At 48.1% G+C, this 18,234-nt stretch overlaps 1 protein-coding gene across 9 annotated transcripts in view; it reads right to left on the bottom strand.

Annotated features, from left to right (window-relative positions):
- Nucleotides 1-18,234, bottom strand: part of SRGAP3 (SLIT-ROBO Rho GTPase activating protein 3) — a 259,375-nt gene that overhangs the window by 79,323 nt on the left and 161,818 nt on the right. For all 9 annotated transcript variants that reach the window (XR_004485868.2, XM_033437233.2, XM_033437228.2 and 6 more), the window contains exons 5-6: nt 5,519-5,704; nt 719-847 (exon numbers count right to left, since the gene is read on the bottom strand). Coding sequence is in view for 8 of the 9 variants with exons in the window: in XM_033437233.2 (XP_033293124.1) it covers nt 719-847; nt 5,519-5,704 (315 nt within the window). In the remaining variant the exon portion in view is untranslated. The remainder of the gene's footprint in view (nt 1-718; nt 848-5,518; nt 5,705-18,234) is intronic.

Genomic DNA, 18,234 nt, shown 5'->3' with positions numbered 1-18,234 from the left:
GGAAAAGGACGCACCCACCCTCAAGGAAGCCTGACCGAGCATCTGCTGGGCCGGATCCCTGTCTGCATGAACACATGCGAAGCAGCCCCAGCTCTGTCACAGATGATGCAGGAGCCTCCCCGAAGGCACCACTCACAGAATTCTTTCCCGAAACCTCATTGTCCTACCAGTGTGTCCTGCACAGCTGGTGCTCAGCAGTCAGTGTTCCATTTCCTCTTGCTTAAACTGCCTGATTTCTCCCAACATAACATCCCCAAGTAAAGCTGACCTGTATAATTTTGTCTCATTCATTGTTTTCTTCCGTATGTGTGTGTGTGTCTAGTGGACTGGACCCAGGCGTGTTAAACAGATAAGCATCTTTACCATCCTGGGAAGTTCCCCAGGGCATGAACTGTGTACGATCACCCCTGTACCCCCAAACCCAGTAAAAGACCTGGTGTAGAGGAGGACACTTGGAAAGTGCACGCTGAATTACAACTGCCCAGCCCAAGTGTGCAAGGGCCGCCAGAGGCCCACTCCCACCCATGGAGGTAGAAGCCACAGGGTGATACTCCTTCCCAGGCCCCAAAGGCTCCCTGTCCTTCCCCTCCGTTAGGGCTCCAGGGGCCACTGGCCGCCCCATATGCCAGCTAAGGACAAGGGCCAGCCCTCCCTCAGCTGATGACTCGCACCAGGCGGTGCAGGACCCTGTTCAACCCCAGACTCCCCAGGAGCTCACGTCGATGAGGTCAGAGACATCGTGGATGTAGTATTTGCTTATAGCTGCGTTGGTGGCCGCCAGATTCAGCAAGTAGTCGTTCCGGGCCTTAGTGCATTTCAGCTTGTTCTCAGAATACTTTGCCTGCCTCTGGAGGAAGGAAAGAGTGGATGTGAAAGCAGAGCCGCTGATGGGAGGGATTTGAGATTTTCTTTAGGGTCACTGCCTGCGATCAGCTCCCCGCACGGCCCTGGAAAGCCTTACTCCATGGGCCAGGTGAGTAAGATCTGGACCCCGTACTCAAAAAGCTCACCTGACACTGCACATGTGCAGCCATCGTCGGCAATGTCGGGTAAGCAGTGGCCTTTTCCGGGAGTGTAACTAAGACCTCCGGAGGCCCCTACTCAACACCCCCAGAGGCTGCCCAAACCCGGACGACAGCCTGTGAAGCCCTCCTGACCTGGCTCTTCCTCCACGCTCCTGTCATCCCCTCCTCTGCACGTCCTTTAAGAGGCCAAGTTCATTCCTGCCTCTAGACTCAGACCCATTCTCTCCGGCTGGCAGGCCACCCTTCCAGGTCCCTGCGTGGCCTGCTCCACGTCATTCAGGTCCTTAGCCATGGTCACACAGTCGCATGGGCCTCTGACCACACAACCGTGTCTAAAATGTGTCCCCGGCATCTTGACTGCCTCCTCCCCACATTCTGTCCTGCTCTATTTTTCCCATTCATTTAATCTTTGTTCAATTTTTAGTGATTATTTTCATTTTTATTTAATTTTTAAGAGACTCTTTTTTTAGAGCAGTTTTAGCTTCACAGCAAAATTGAGAGGAAGGTGCTGAGATTTCGCGCACACACCCCTACTCCCATACACACACCACGTCCCCCCAATATCAACACCCCCCGGCACCAGGTGGTACATTTGTTACAATTGATGGACCTATACTAACACATTGTAGTCACCCACAGTTTACCTTAGGGTTCAGTCTTGGTGTTGTACATTCTGTGAATTTGAACAGATGTATAATGACATGTATCCATCATTAGAGTATCAGAGCAGTTTCCCTGCCCTGCAAATCCTCTGTGCTCTACCTGTTCATCCCTGTCTCCCACCTAACTGCTGTAACCACTGACCTTCTTACTGTTCCATAGTTCTGCCTTTTCTAGAATGTCATATAGTTGGAATCGTGCAGTATGTAGCCTTTCCAGATTGGTTTCTTTCACTTTGTAACATGCATTTAAGGTGCCTCCGTGTCTTTTCATGGCTTGACAGCTCATTTCTTTTTAGTGCTGAATAACATTCCATTGTCTGGATGGACCACAGTAACTTAGCCACTCACCTACTGAAGGACATCTTGGTTGCTCAAATTTTTCATAAGTACTTTTCACCACCCCAAATTACATTTTTTACCTCTTTGATTACTTGATGATTTTCAGGGTCCCCTGCTAGAAAGTAAGCTCTGTGAAGTCAGGGACTTAATGGTCCCTGTTCATGACTGAGCCTACAGCACCCAGAACAGTCCCTGCACGGGCAGCATGAAGTGATTGCCACTGGCTGTCTGGTTGTGCGTGGTGGGGAGAGGCGGGGTGGGCAGCCAGAGGTGCAGTCTCGGCTAGGAGCTGGACCGCCTCCCTGGGAAGCTGTTTCTGTTCTGGGCCATCCTGGGCAGGAAGCAGTAAAGAGTCCGTGGGTTACAGAGCTGTCCCCTTGCCCCCTTCAGACAGATGAGTCCCACTGCTGAGGAGAGAGACAGCTCTCCTTAAAGAAACAGGGCTTCTTCCTACCTAGGCACTCTCAACCTTCCTTCCTCCAGATTGAGTTCGCTAGCTGTTCAGTAGAGATGCCCCCATTGTCAGCCTTTTAATTCTCTTCAGACATCTCCTCTGACCTTTCTCCAGGGTTCACTTATTCTGGGAATTTCTAGAAACAAACTTCTGGTTATACCCTGTACCAACCACACACCCACCCTCCACAGAGAGTTTTGAAATTCCTGGCCCATTTCCAGGGGGCTACTATAACCCTGAGACCATTTTCAGCTCTTCATGGACTCATAAAATTTTATGCCTGGAAAGGATACTTGAAGATATCTTACTTTAATTCATCCATTTTATAGGCGAGGAGATGAAAATTGAAAAGAAGTTGGCTGTCCAAGAGCCAAATGGCCAGTTAGCATACAACTCTGAACTAAAACTTAGTCTCCAGACCCCACTAACCAGTGCTTTCTCTACCTCTCTACATATCCCCTCTATAGCTACCCCCCTATGTTGTAGCTCCATAATTCCCTGCCTGGTTATCTTTTTTTTTTTTTTTTTTTTTGGGGTACACGGGCCTCTCACTGCTGTGGCCTCTCCCATTGCGGAGCACAGGCTCCAGACGCGCAGACTCAGCGGCCATGGCTCACAGGCCCAGCCGCTCCGCGGCATGTGGGATCTTCCCAGACCGGGGCACGAACTCGTGTCCCCTGCATTGGCAGGCGGACTCTCAACCACTGCGCCACCAGGGAAGCCCCTGGTTATCTTATTTTTAACATTCATTTCTAGTATATTCACAGACATATTGTACAACCATCACCACTATCTAAATTTAGAATATTTTCATCACCCCAAGAGAAACCCTGTACCCATTAGCAGTCACTCTGCATTCTTTTCTGCCACGGCTCCTGGCAACCAATAATCTACTTTCTGTCTCTATGGATTTATCTACTCTGCACATTTCAAATAAATGGAATCATGTAATATGTGGTCTTTCGTGACAGGTTTCTTTCACTTAGCCTACTGTTTTCAAGGTTCATCCATGCTGTAGTCTGTATTCATTCCTTTTCATGGCTGAATATTCCCTTACAGGGATTCACCATATTTTATTCATCAGCTGAAGGACGTTTATTTATTTGGATTGTTTCTACCCTTTGGCTATTATGCATAATGCTGCTATGAACATTCATGTGCAAAGTTTTGTCTGGACACATGTTTAAATTTCTCTTGGGTGGATACCTAGGAGTGGAACTGCTGAGTCATATGGTAACTCTATGTTTAACATTTTGAGGAACTTCCAGACTATGTTCCAAAGTGGCTGCATCATTTTACATTCCCTCCAGCAATGTATGATGGTTCCAATTTCTCTACACCCGCACCGACACTTGTGATTATCTGACTTTTTTATCTTAGCCATCATGGTGGGTGTGAAGTGGTATCTCACTGTGGTTTTGAATTGCATTTCCTTAATAACTAATGATGCTGAGCATCTTTTCATGTATTTATTGGCCACTCATATATGTTCTTCAGAGGTATGTCTATTCAATTCCTTTGCCCATTTTTTAACTGGGTCTCTGCCTGGTTACTGTGGAGCATATTTTTCTTTGCCTTTGGAAATTACCCTGAATTTTTATTTTACCTGCCTTTGGTTACTTTGCCAGCTTACCCAGGTCCTGTTGGATTATGTTCCCACTCAATCTCCTATAATTTTTAAGAGCTGTAGGATCATATAATCATAGAATTAGTCTCATAGAAGCCCAAATAAACATCTGATGCAATGTTTGCAAATAGAAAGAGCTCAGGAAATGTTTGCTGATTTCATGGAATGAATGAATGCAGAGAATTCAACAAGAATATCATAGCTTTTTAAGAAGAAAGGAACCTTAGAAGTAACCCAATCTAGGATGACAAAAAGCAGCATGCACACTGCCCCTCTAAATTCCTTGGCCAAGACAGACATCATTAATTGATCACAGCACTGTCTTTAACTAAAGCCTCGAGAGGGCTCACAATCCTCAGCATAGGGCTCTGGGAAGCCACTATCAATTGATCAGAGTTGACATGAGAAAGGAGATTTGTTTGCCATCACTGTCAGTTTTTAAAATTGAAGGTCAGGGACTTCCCCGGTGGTGCAGTGGTTAAGAATCCGCCTGCCAATGCAGGGGACATGGGTTCGAGCCCTGGTCCGGGAAGATCCCACATGCCGCGGAGCAACTAAGCCCATGTGACCCAACTACTGAGCCTGAGCTCTAGAGCCCACAAGCCACAACTACTGAGCCCGCATGCCACAACTACTGAAGCCCGTGTACCTACAGCCCATGCTCCACAACAAGAGAAGCCACCTCAAGGAGAAGCCCGCACACCACAACGGAGAGTAGCCCCCACTCGCCACAACTAGAGAAAGCCCGCGTGCGTAGCAACAAACACCCAAGGCAGCCAGAAACAAATTAATTAATTAACTAATTTAAAAATAAATAAATAAATAAAATAATATTGAAGGTCAGAGAGTCGCTGTACATGTGGCATCTTCAAAACTCAGCCTGACTCCAAAACTAGCACTTTCACCATGCCCTACCGAAGCTCTTTTCCAGCACCAACACACAAGGATTCTCACTGGCCCAGCTTTGGCTTGGCGATGGCAATTTCTTCAGAATGGTTCTTTACCTGGTTCCCAGGTGCTGGTTGGTACGCCAGCGCCGTTCCCTCTTGTTGGGACACACGAAGTCCCAATCAGCCCCCCGGCGACTAAACTGACGTCCAGGGCAGGCCCCACCCCCACTAACGCCTGGTGATTCTTGCCAGAATGTGCTCGCTGGGCGAGAGTCTCATCGCAGTTCAGCTGTCTTGCCAGCTGAGTGCCTCTCCTGCTATTGACCCTCGCCTGAGGCCTAACAAGTGTGAGCAGAGGCATGGCCAGCCCTGCCTCTACCGTGACACTGACCTCCAAGACAGCAGACGCTGGCAGCATTATTCCAGCCCTAGTCCCTCAGGGTGCGGAGGTGGAGGCTGAGGCTGTGGGGAGCCTGGCCCTCCCCTTCCTTCCCACCCCGATACCCGGGGACTTCACTCGCCTTCTCCTTCATCTTCTCAATCTTCTTCACGGAGCTACGGCGCTGGGGCCGGTCCTCATGCCGGAGCAGGTTCATGCTGAGGTCTCCCGACTTGTTGAACTGCTTCTCCTCCTGCTTCTCAGCCTCCTTCAGCTTGCTTTCCGCACTGATGCTCTCCGCATGGTACATGTGGTAGGTTTTCATGACCTGGAGACACACGAGTGTGGGAAATCAACAGGCTGTTATGGCCCAGCAAGGGTGGCCCTAGCGCTGGCAGCCCCCTTCCAAGTTCTGTGTTCCAGTCAGCTCTGTCCCAGCCCTCTTCCCATGACATGCTCTGAAATCCCACAGCCCTTTACTTTTGCACAGACGGTCTGAGGACTGGAAATGATGATCAGCAGCAGCAGCAGCAGTTTCATCATCATCATCATCAACAACATCATTAAGTGATTACTAAGTGCCAGGAATGGACCAGTAAAGAGGAAATTTAAAAGGGCCACCACAGGCCCCGGGCATTTTGGGGCTGTCAGAGGTGATATGGTGAACACGGCCTTCTTCAGCTGCCCTCTCCGGCCCTGCCAGCTGTGTCTCTTGTGTCCTACTCCCTCCCCACAGTGTCGCTGGAAAAGGCCCTCCTCAGGTACCCGCGGGATTTCTATGGGAACATCCTTCTTACACACAAATCGTTATCTCAGCTGTTTCCTTGAGTAAAATTGGCCTGTAAATGGCTCTGTTCCCCAAAGGAATATTATTGGGTAACCTAATAGATATTCTATGCTCTCAGAAATAAACTCATCCTTGGCTATAAAATGAATTCCTATAAAGAAAATTGCACTTTGCTACTCTACTTCCACATTAAGAGTTGGATATTGTTATATCAAGGGAATTTTTGAGTCAGAAGGAATCCTATACATCATCTAATCCAACCACCAAATTTTACAAATAGGGAAACTAAGGCCCAGAAGAATAGGGTGACTTATCCAAGATCATACAGTATTATCAGCATAGTTTCCAGACTTTACATCCATGGGATCATCATCACCATCAAGATACAGAACACTCCCATCACACCAAAAAGATCCCTCTTGACCCTTTCCAGTCGATCCCCACCCCTTACCCCAGCCACAGGCAATCACCGATTTGCTTTCTGTCACTGTAGATTGTTTTTGTGTGTTCTAGAACTTCATGTACATGGACCCATCGAGTATAAACTCTTTTACACCTACCCTTGCTCACTCAGCATAATTTTTTTGAGATTCTCCCATGTTGTTGCATGTATCAGAAATTCTTTTTTACTGCTGAGTAGTATTGCCTTGTATGGCTATACCACAATTTGTTTATCTGTTCACGTGTTGACCGTTATTGGGGTTGTTTGCAGTTTTTGGCTCTTACGAATAAAGCTGCTAGGAATGTCCATGTACCATTCTTTATGTGGACATATGTTTTCGTTGCTCTTGGGTAAATACCTAGGAGTGGAATGGAGGGTCATATAGTAAGTGTATATCTAACCACATTAAAAATCTGGTCTCAGACTTTTAATTCTATCATATCATACCGGTTCCTTAATTCATTACCATTTGTTCCTCAGATGTGAGTATTTGGGGCAGCCTTAGAGCAAGCTGGGCCAGGCCCATACCAACAGTATTCTATCTCCCAGTCCCCAAATAGTACACTTCCCTTTGCAATATCAAGTTTATGACCATCTTTCTATGCTAAGAAACACAAGAAATTTCTGGAATTCATGGCTCCTGAGCCTTGTTGGTCCTCTTCTCCTGTTGTTTGGGTAATTACAGCAGCTAATGGAGCACAAGCTTCCGCCTCGGGATGGGATGTGCTTCTGACAAGCCAGGCCCTTTAAGTCAAGGAACTCAGAATGAATTACTGGCCAATGTTATAACCTTATTCACTGTCATTTGAAGTCCTGTGAAGTGAGACTTTTAAATGAGGACTTCCTCTGTGATTCTTACTGTGAAATCACAGCATTGATCTGTTGTTAAGCAAGTCCCCTTTGTCATATGTCAGGAGTCAGTGGGGGCAACATCTATTGTAGAGCATGTCAGGTAAGAATATGGCCTCTGGCCCAAACGTCTGGGCTGAATCTTGATGCTGCCACTAACCGGCTGTGTGACCTTGGGCAAGTCACATAACCTCTCTGACATCTGCTCCCTCATGTATAAAATGGGGATGATAATGGCACCTACCTCATAGGTTTGTCGTGAGGACTAAATAAGTTAATTTTTTATAAGGTGCTAAAGGCAATACCAACCACACAGTAAAAGCCATGTAAGCATTAGCTGCTACCATCACCACCAGCATCGACATCCCTGATTTGGGCTGAGGGTTTGAAAATCTTGAACTTACTCACTTGACTTCAGGAAAATGCTCACAAACTCTAAAAAACATTAGCTAATGTGAAAAAAAAATTATTCTACACCATGTTTCTCCCTCCTTTCATCCTGAAAACCTCCCCACGTTTCAAAACAATAAATGAAAAACTGAAATCAACTTTTCTTCTTGGGTCTTGGTGGAAAGACTTCTTCTCTGCATCCCACCCATCTCTGCTCATCTGCAGTTGCCCTAAAGCCTCTAGATATGCCCTTCTTGCTGATTTCATCCACTCCTTACGCCAATACCTCTAAGTTTCTTTCTAAACAACTCAATGGACCAGAAAGTGTGTTGGATCAATGTGTTCTTGACATCTAGTGGCCAAAGGGGATGACTGCAGGTTTACAGATAACCAAGGCAGTTGCCTACTTTCAACCACCTTTAAGCCATGGCTCCTGGAACATAACGCAGCTCAGAGTCGGGAAGCTGGCTGAAGGCTGTCTCCGGGCCTCTCTCCCATTCTTGAACCTTCCCTCTACACCTCCACATTCACAGGCACCACTGCTTTCTTTGCTCCTCCCCCTCTATGTGATCCAGTTGGTAATTCCTGATCCCAAGAATAATGGTGAACTTGATCACTGGTGTCACTTACGTCACACAGCTGCCACAAAAGAGCTTAACCTAGGGACCTCTCTGAAGTGAGTCTAACTATTTATGCCCAGAATCCTCTAAGATGTTTCCTTTATTTAATTACCTGAAACATGGGCTTCAGGATGAAAGCCCCTTAGCTCAATAGTCTAGAACAGCCTGCTCGGTATTGCCAGTCCAGGAGATGCTGAATAATATTTTAAAATTATCTATTACTTCACAGAGTTTGCAAACCTCTCTATTCATTATCACCAAGGAGCATTTCAATTAATCTTTACCCCAATCCTGGGAGGCAGCATGATAACAATAATAACAACAATAGCAGCTAACACTTACCGACCACTTACTACACACCAGGCCTAGTTGTAAGCACTTCACATATATTAACTCACTTATTTCTCACAAAAACCCTGTGACGTAGACTATATCATCCCTGCTTTACCAAAGAGGAAACCACGAAATAGGGATGAAAGGGTCCTCTGCCCCACAGGGACTCAGGAGACCCAGTTTTGAAACTTGACCTTCCCACCACTTGCTGGATGACCGTGGCAGAGGCTTGACCTCTCTGTGCTGCCTGGCAAAGGCCAAAGGGGGTGGCTAGGAAAGAACTCAGTAAGCTGTGACTGTAGAGTGGCGAGCTGACAGCAGTGCTGGGGCGGGGAAGGGAGCAGAAGTGGATGCAGGAGCTGAGCTGAGGCCAAGTCACTGGGACCTGGTCTTCAACCCGGGCTCTCCAGAGGGGCCCTCAGAGGCACCCACCCAGCTTACTGCCAGATGGGCGTTCTCTTTCCAACCCTCAAGACCCTATCAGGGAGAGCCTTTCAGAAGAAGTCCAGCACAGGCTAAGAAGCACTATATAGGAACATGTAAGTGAGACCACTATTCTTGGCCCAAATCAGTTTCATAGGTTATCAGAGGCCCTCCAGAAACTTTGGTGTATTAACCTGTCATTGAAAGAAACTAAGGCCCAGAAATAGCAAGCATGTGGCCTAAGTCACACAGCAAGCCAGATGGCCGGGCCTTCCAAGCTGTGGACATTGCCTTTTCTGGTGATCATGCTGCCTTTGCTGTGTACACTTTGCCTTTTGCATCTTCCCAAACCCTCAGATCATGAAAACAGGAAAGTACTATCTGTACAGCTCTTCAGATCTGCATTTAAATGCAAAAGAAGGCAAAGGCAATCTGGAAGTTAACAGCATTAATACAGGGACATGCTGGGGCAGGAAAAGGATCAGTTTTTAGAAAATAGGTTCTCAACAATGCAGTCCATGTACACTTCCTCCACCCCACAGGAAGGGCCATCCCTAGGCCACACAACAGTTGTGTATGAGGTGAGACCCTGGGCCAGGACATGACAAAGACACCCTTGAAGTACCCAAACTTCAGTCTGAGCGCCCACACTCTGTGTGGCCTACGTTCTCTGTAGAAATTATAATCACTGTCTTATTCCATTTGCACATTTATAAACTGTCTCACCCAACTACAGTGCAAAGTCCATGAGGGCCAGGACGTTGTCCATGATCATAATCCCTGTATTAGGGCAGAGACTGGCACCCAGCAAGTAGCAATATATATTTGCATGAATGAGTGGACGACAGCTGACTGGCTGGCTGGATAAATGGGTGGGTGGATGGATGGATAGATAAGTGGGTGGGTGGGTGGATGGATGGGATGGAGGGAGGATAAAACAGGGGAGGTAGATTCTATTGCCTTTGCTCTGCTGAATATATTTGGGGGTAGGGCAACAGCTACACCTTCAATCATTTAATATTTATTGAACAGTTCATTATGTGCTAGTTACTGCACTCGGTGCCATTATAGGAAACACTACAATGTAGAAGACAGATATGGTCTCTGCCCTCACAGAATACACACCTTAGTAGGGACACAGACAGTTATGCAAGTGATTATCACAGGGTGTGATAAGTGCACGGATGAGGGGGGTACAGGGTGCTAAAGGAAGGCTTCCTGAGGAAGTGATATCTAAACTGAACCTTGAAGGAAGAGTAGCTATTAGCTAGGTGAACAGGGACTGGGGTGGGGATAGATTATTCCAGACAAAGGAAGCAGTGTCAGCATTAAGCCCATTAGAAGCAGGAGCCAAACAGGTTTGAGGAACAGCTTACAGGTAGAACATCAGGTGTTTGTTTGCAAACCAGCCAATGGAGCCACTTTCTCCTCCTTCCTGAGCTCCTCCCCCTCAGCAGACATCTGTTGTTGCTCTCTGCGTAGGATCATCCAGTCCCCCTCCTTCTGGAACATCTTCCTGATTTTCTTTGAGGAAATCCCCCAAATTCCGCTCCACCATTCTCATTCCATGTGGTTCATGGGAAACTGACACTACCCCCCAATCCCTGGGTACAGGGCAGCAGACCCAGGCCTGACCTATCAGTATGCATGATGTTAATCTGGCCACAGCGATGGGACCCCAGCCAGGCCAATTAGAGACAGCCCTGGGCTTCCGCTGGAAACACCAGGAAGGGAGTGTTCACTTTCCACTAGGGGACGCTGAGCTGATAGAAAGTGAGCTTGGGAGGGTGGGGAAGAGGGATGGACTTGGGCCAACTTTGTCACCACAGGGGAGAAGCCTCCTGCAGAGGAAAACAACACCAAATAAGGGAGGGGAGGATGGAGGGAAGGGAGGGAGGGAAAGGAAAGGAGGGGGAAGGAAGACAGAAGGAAGAAGGAAAAGTGAGGGAGGGAATAGGATAAAATGGAGGAGACGCAGTTCTGCTGCCTCTGATCTGGTGAGTGTATTGGTGGGCGGAGTGGCTACACCTTCAATCATTAAATATTTATTGAACAGCTTATTACATGCAGGTATGATATACCAGGTGCTGCCAACAGTACTGCGTGGAAGGCAGATAGGGCCTCTGCCCTCAGATTATTCACTCTCCTGGGGAGACAGACAATGAAACAAGTGTGTCAGCCTCCGAGATTCAATAAATTGCCATTTTTAGATATGTCAGGTTTTCCTGGCTTTCCGTCTCTTGCTACTGAATGAGTCCCAAAAGGCAGACTTCCTTCCCCGCTAGCTTCCCCACTACCCAGGATCAATCCTGGTCTCGACTGGCCACACTTAGTGCCTGACTCACAAACACTGACCGGCTGAACAGGGGCTGCTCCCCGTACCCGGCTTCCTGCTTCTCTGCCTTGCTCTCCACCTGGGAAACTCCACTGTCATTCAGCTCCAAATCCAATGCCATCTCTTCTCCATTCACACCGTGTCCATATCCCCACTGACACTTGTCACATGGCGTAGCCACATCCCATGCTCTCGACACAATGATGATCAGTAAACGTCTGCTGAGTGAGTGAAGGAATGTCCACGCAGGAGAGCTGAGGCGGGGAAGGAGGTTGTCTAGAAGGAAAGCTTGTTCCCCCCATTCTTCTTAGGACCACCACCATTCCTAGATGACACTGGGCATACGCCCTGGCCAGCAGCTGTGACAGTCCAGCAGGGCCTGCCTTGCCCTGAGTCAGAGACGCGCCCTCGTCTCCCTCCCTGGGCGGCGTGGCAGGAAGATACAAGCCTGAGAGGAGCCTCAGAGTTCCTCTAGATTCGTGCCTTCATGCCGCAGATGGGGAAATCGAGGACCAGAGCCCAGCTAACTGGCACTGCGTCAGTGTTTCCCAAAGTGTGTGACGGGAACCGCTTGTGTTACTGAGGTGATTTCAGGTGTTACACCTTTTCAGTTCTCTTGGAATCCTTCTGAGTATATCGGGAGGAAAAACTCAGTTTGGTGCTCTCATGTCTAATGCCTGCTTTGAAGGCACTGGCAAGAATTAACCCTGTTTTTTCTTCATTTAGCTTATGGAACCTTTCTATTTATACCAAGTTGTTTTTCATTTGCTAATGTGAAGTATCATTTCCTTCCAAAATATATATATATATAAGTAATTTATATGTGTATGTTTATATAACTAGTTGAATGTATTTATGTAAGTAGCTTTTGGGAGTAGACTTGGAGCAGGCTCCGCCACTCCCCCGCTGGGTGACTTTGGGCTGGCTACCCAGTCTCTCTGTGCCTCGCACCCCTCATGTCTAAAATGGGGTGGTAATACTACCACCTACCTCAAAAGTGAACAGAGGATGAAACGAATTAAGACACTGGGCATTTAGACCAGTGCCCAGCACGTGATAATCACCATATAAAAGTGGAGGCTCTAATGATTAGTGATATGAAACAATCTCCAAAACATAACCGCAAAAGCAAGATGCAGAACAGTAGGCCCAGTTGTTGCCACTTGTGCGGGATATGTGTGTCCATGTATGCTTAGTGATGAATTAAATATCTCCGCAAGGAGCCACCAGCTGAACTAGAAACTAGTAACCAGGCTTGTATGGGAGGAGGGGGAGAGGTGGGCAGAGGAGACATACTTCTCACTATGTATCTTTTTGTACTGTTTATCGGGTTTTTTACAAAATGCATGCATTATCTATTTCTAACTTTAAATATTCAACAATTTTTTAAAAAGGAAAAATACTGGCTCGAGTATGTAACATGTGTAATAGACGGCAAGCCTGGAGGATAGGAGAGCGATCAGGAGGTGGCTGAACTTTTTTAGGCAAAATATTCTCAGAGCTCGGGCTGGCCTAGTGGCATTGTAGGGGAGAGGAGAGAGGAAAGATTTAGAAGCATAAATGAAAAATATTTATGCTTCACCCTTTCATAAAACACACAATGATTTAACACTGGCGTTCACCAGGCACTGTGCTATACTCTATGCCACTCACTCTTAGAATCCAGAGAGATGAGGTGGTGACACTCCCATATTCTAGGGAGCTGAGGCTCAGCGTGTTTAACAAGTGACAGCGCCTTGAACCCAGGTCCATCTGGCTCTGAAACCTGTGCTATTTCCAGTACACAAGGCTGCTTACCCATGAATTAATTATGACCGGGAGAGGGTTTTTTTTTACAAAGGAGTCAATTTAAAGAAAATTATGAAGTAAATGGCATAGGGCCCAGTGACATGATGAAACCTCAGTGTTTATACCTCAGTGATGACAGATGTCAGTCCAGGAAGACACACAGTGAGCCTGGGAGGGAGCTGGGGCCAGAACCCATGCTGCTGGGTCCCATCTCAGGCTCTCTCCACCACTGCATCCCTGAGAGTGGTCATCAAGAGGGAGACACCTTAGCAAAAATTTGCCTGGGGGCCCAGAGTTGATTTCATACCCCTGAGCCCAGCGCACAATCAAGTCAAAGCTGGAGTAGGTAAAAGGTAGAGCCCATTCATTACTCCAATTGGCGTCTACCTATCACCAGCAGCAGTTGGTGTGGATGCTCCTCAGGCCCCCTCCACGTCACCCTGAACCAAGTCTCAGGGGCCCCACTAGCAGTGCTGGACTTGGAAGACAGGCCCAGCAGCCCTGCCTGGGAGAGCCTGGAGCAGGGCTACTGAGCCCAGCAGGAGGGGCCCGGTGGCAGATGCTACAATGTTTGTCAGTGCAAAGCACAACAGGTGCATTTCATGATCTAGAACTATATTGAAAATCTGAACGTAGTTTTAGCTGAACAATGAAAACAGAGTGCTTTGTTATTGTTTTGTTTTGGTTTTGCTTCTTCTGGAGCAAAGACTGGCACACTGGCCCACATTCTCACCCTCTGCCCTTCTTTCCTCTCAGGTCAATACACGATGATCAAGAGCTATGTATTGTGTCAGGCTGATGGGAGTCTAGGGAAAAATACGTGAGGTGTGACGTGTGTGGGGTGTGTGTGGGGGTGTGTGGGGGGGTGTGGGGGGTGTGTGTGCGTGTGTGTGTAAGCACTGGCATGTTTTAGAAAGGAAGGCACCTCAAGGTGATGAGGACTGGGCAGAGGGAAACCTTGTTGAGTGAATGAACGAATGAACCAACGAACAAATGAACCTACAAAATGCCCAGCCCTGCCGTCTTCTCTGTGTCCTTCCTGGTCCCAGGTGGAGACAAGCCTTTTCCCTAAAGTAGGAGACAGGTGGCAGTAAGCATTCATCTCTATCATCATTATGCCCAGTACCACCTCCTCTAAAACATTGAGAGAAAAAACGTGGGGCTTACTGGACAGTCCTTTCTCTACATCATTTCCTCTTTAGTCCCTGTGGTCATGACTCCGGGGCTGGGGGAGGAGGGAGCATCTAAAGGCTTGCATAACAAGGCACGGTAACCAGAAAGTGCTCAAAGCAAATCTCTAGTAACGAAGCATGGCATTGGGGTCCAGAGCATCCTCAGCAACTGGGTGCTGTGGTGGACTGTTTGCAAAGACGGCCACAGTAGTTGCCCGATGGCCTCAGGGATGCCCCTTTGCATCGTCACTTCGCAAGCAGTTTACTTCTCCATCCCACAGCTCTGGGCTTGGCTGTGTGACTTGATTTGGGGAATGAGATATTAGCAAATGTGACACAAACAAAGGCTTGAAACCGCACTGGGGTTTTCCCATTTGGGGCTCTTTTTTTCAATGGCCAGGAAACTGTAGCCACATCAGTGGCCCCAGTTGAACCCAGCCCAAATCACCAACACACAGAATCTCGAGTGAATAAAATGCTTGTCGTTTTCAGCCACTGAGTTTTGACAGAAGTTGTTATGCAGCAGTTGATAACTGATACAAAGGCCTTAAGCCAGGCTTTACTTCTTTGTGCCTCAGTTTCTTTATCTGTAAAATGTGTGTCAATTAAATAATGTGTATAAAGTATCTAATACAGTGTGAGATACATTCTGGCCATGGTTGTTATTATTATACTTGTTTTGAGGTCCAAAGACGATATTTGACTTGGCCAAGCTGGGAGGTGGTGCAGCAGGAATTCAAACCCACCTCCCTCTGTAATCGGTTTGCTCTGCCATGATCCTGTGTTGTCTCTCCTGCTCAGAATTCCCTTTCTCTTCCTCTGTCCCCCTGTGCTTTGTTAATTCCTACCCATCCAAAGGCACCAGGCCCAGAACTCACCTTTGATCACAGTAGCCCCAGCCCTTTTCTGAACCCTCAGTCAATCTCTCACACATGCACAAACTCTACCCCTCATTTCTTCGCTCAGTGAATATGTATTGATTGCCTACTGTGTGCCAGCACTGCCCTACTGGGACAGCTGTAGAGAACCTGGCTCAGCTTCCCCAGGCTCACAGTCTAGGTGCCCTCCCTCCGAGTCCAGGTATCCAGCACACGCTAGGCTCTGTCTTAGGCGGTGATATCACCAGTTCACAAGTTTACTCTCATTTCCCTGCACAGATTCTAAACTCCTTGCAGGCAAAACCAGTTTCTTTCACTTATTCATAGATCCTTCCCTCCCTCCTTCAACAAGTACCCTGGGAACACCAAGGATGTACAAGACACTTCAAATACCAACTCTTGAAATGTTCACGGCCGGCTGCTATGTCTCCTGTGGTGCTAAGTCCACAGAAGGCAGCCCCAAATATCTGAATTTAAATGAATTTCTGGGCAACTACTGAAAACTCAGTGCAGGCAGCGAATGACCTGGTGGGGGGCAGGGGGTGCTGTTGGCCCCACCGTGTTCTCACTTTTCTGCAGCACATGGCAAAAGGAGACAGTGGGGAGGGGCTGGCCCTTCCTTCCCCACCAGCTCCAAGGCCATTGCCAGGCTGCTGGGAGATGGCAAGCAGGGACCAGCCTGCCTGCCTGGCCTGTGTGCCTAAGGCCAGTGTCACTTCTGTCCAGCCACCCTGCCCCATGGCCAGCAGGGACACCCGTGTGTGAGCACCAGTGTCATCCTCCTGCTCCCTGACCCTTCTGCCCTATCCAGCCTACAAACTGGAGAAAGCTTCTATTTCCAGCCCACATTTCACTGAGAGCTGAAGTGACTCGCCCAAGACAAAACAGCTGGGTTCAAACTGAGGCCTTGGGCCCTAAGCGCAGTGCTTCTCACCAAGATCTGACTCCAGGGAGTGTACGTGCCAACGGAAGAGACAGGGTGGAGACATTCAAGATAACATAAGGGGTTTTTTTAAACTGCCAAAGGAATTTGAGGCCCAGCAGTGACGGCTTGCTCAAGGTAGTGGAGTTTGGTCTGGGTTTGAAAACTGAGTATGACTCAGACAAGCAGAGGAAGAAAGAGGGTGGCTGTAGGCCGGGGGATCTACAGGGGTAAAGGAGCCAAGAGGGGAGAAATCTGGGGTGAACAGAGAGCACCCAGGAGGGGAGCCCAGCTGGAGCCCAGAGGAAAGCTTAGAGATCTGGGTGGGAGTGGCTGGGGTCCTGGATGTGGACCCAGTTGCTGGAACACTGTGGAGGTGAAGTGCCTGAGAAACATGAAAAGGTCCTCAACAGGGGAACAAACCCTCTGCAGAATTCTGAGGAGAAACATCTCATCTGGTTCCCGGCCTTGCCCCTTTACCACCCGGCTTCTCCACCGGGTGCTAAAGTGGGAACACACAGTCCACTTCACACTCGCCAGGGAGGTGGAGATAGCAGTGGTGAAGGGACCATGGGAACCTCTGATATGCTGCGCCTCTTGGTTCTCTTTGTCCTGGTCATGCTTACATATCTGATCCCCTTTAATTCTCACAAGGGGGTGTAAAAAGCAGGTATTATTATTTCTATTTATCAACTGTATTTGAATCCAGGTCTCCAGCTCCAGAGTCTGTGCTGTAAACCACAAGGTGATTTCCCCACAGTCCAATCTGACTCAAAGTCATATGTTTTCTCCAGCAGCAGTGCTTCCTTTACCCCAAGCAACGATCCATTAAAAAACTGTCAGGGTGCGAGTTTTTCTCCTTAACTTGGAATCACAGAAATATGTGTTTCAACTTTTATAGACTAATCTCTAGGAACTCTCACCCCCATTTTACTGATTGGGAGACTGAGGCCCAGAAGATCGAATGCCTGGCCCAAAGTCCCATAGCTGGTTGGAGTCTGAGGCAGGACTTCCAACCTGAAGTACAGGCTCTTGGGCAAAGGTTCTTGGCCCCTGAGAGGTCTACCACCTGCTGGTTGCACAGAACATGGACTTAGAAAGATAACAATACCAAAGAGAGGGGCCTCTTACAACCTGCTCTTCTTCCCCTCATACCAGAGCTTTTCAAATATAATTTTAGCAGCAGAATCCTCCCCTTTTAATGAGAAGCTTTATGAGGAATCTCCACATACTTAAAACATAACAGTTTTTCTCTGGCCTGATTGCCTTAGGAATGGTGGGCCTGTAGTTCTGTCTGCTGGGCCTCCTCACCCTGCTCCCCCAGGCTGTCACTGGGCCTCTCCTCACTCCTCCCCACGGAAGCCCATGGCTCCTCAAAGCACAGGCTGTAACTTCCCTCACTATAACCACTGTGCTTGTGTTCCCCATCCACTCACTTTCTCAGATTCTAACACCCATCCCAAACCCAGTTAGATCTTGCCTCTAAGCAGGGAACAAGGCCAGTTCTGGGCCAAATTGTGATGTTCTGAAACTATTCCCCTGAGATGGTGAGGCATGCTCATCCACCCCCCAACCCCTACCCTCTGCCCCTCACGTGACCCTCAGAAGAGTGCTCCATTTTGCAGATGAGAATACTGAGACCCAGATGAGCTACCTGCCCGCCTCAGGTCCCACAGTCAGTAAGGAGCGGGCCTCAGCTTCAGCCTGTCCTACCTGACCCGCGCTCTCTCCACTCCAGCTTTGCGTCTTCAGGTTTGGGAGGTAATACATTCCCACAGCTGGCAGGTAATCTGGATCTCTGTGAACTTTTACAAATTAAACATACCCGGGGCCCCTCCCCAAATGTACTGAATCAGAAGCTGGGGCTGTGAGTCATTACATCCCATCGTGATGACCCACTGTCACTCAGGCAAAAGACA

Source organism: Orcinus orca, chromosome 10, assembly GCF_937001465.1.
Source record: "Orcinus orca chromosome 10, mOrcOrc1.1, whole genome shotgun sequence".
NCBI classification, from domain to species: Eukaryota; Metazoa; Chordata; class Mammalia; order Artiodactyla; family Delphinidae; genus Orcinus; species Orcinus orca.
This window is presented reverse-complemented; position numbering and strand designations above follow the sequence as displayed.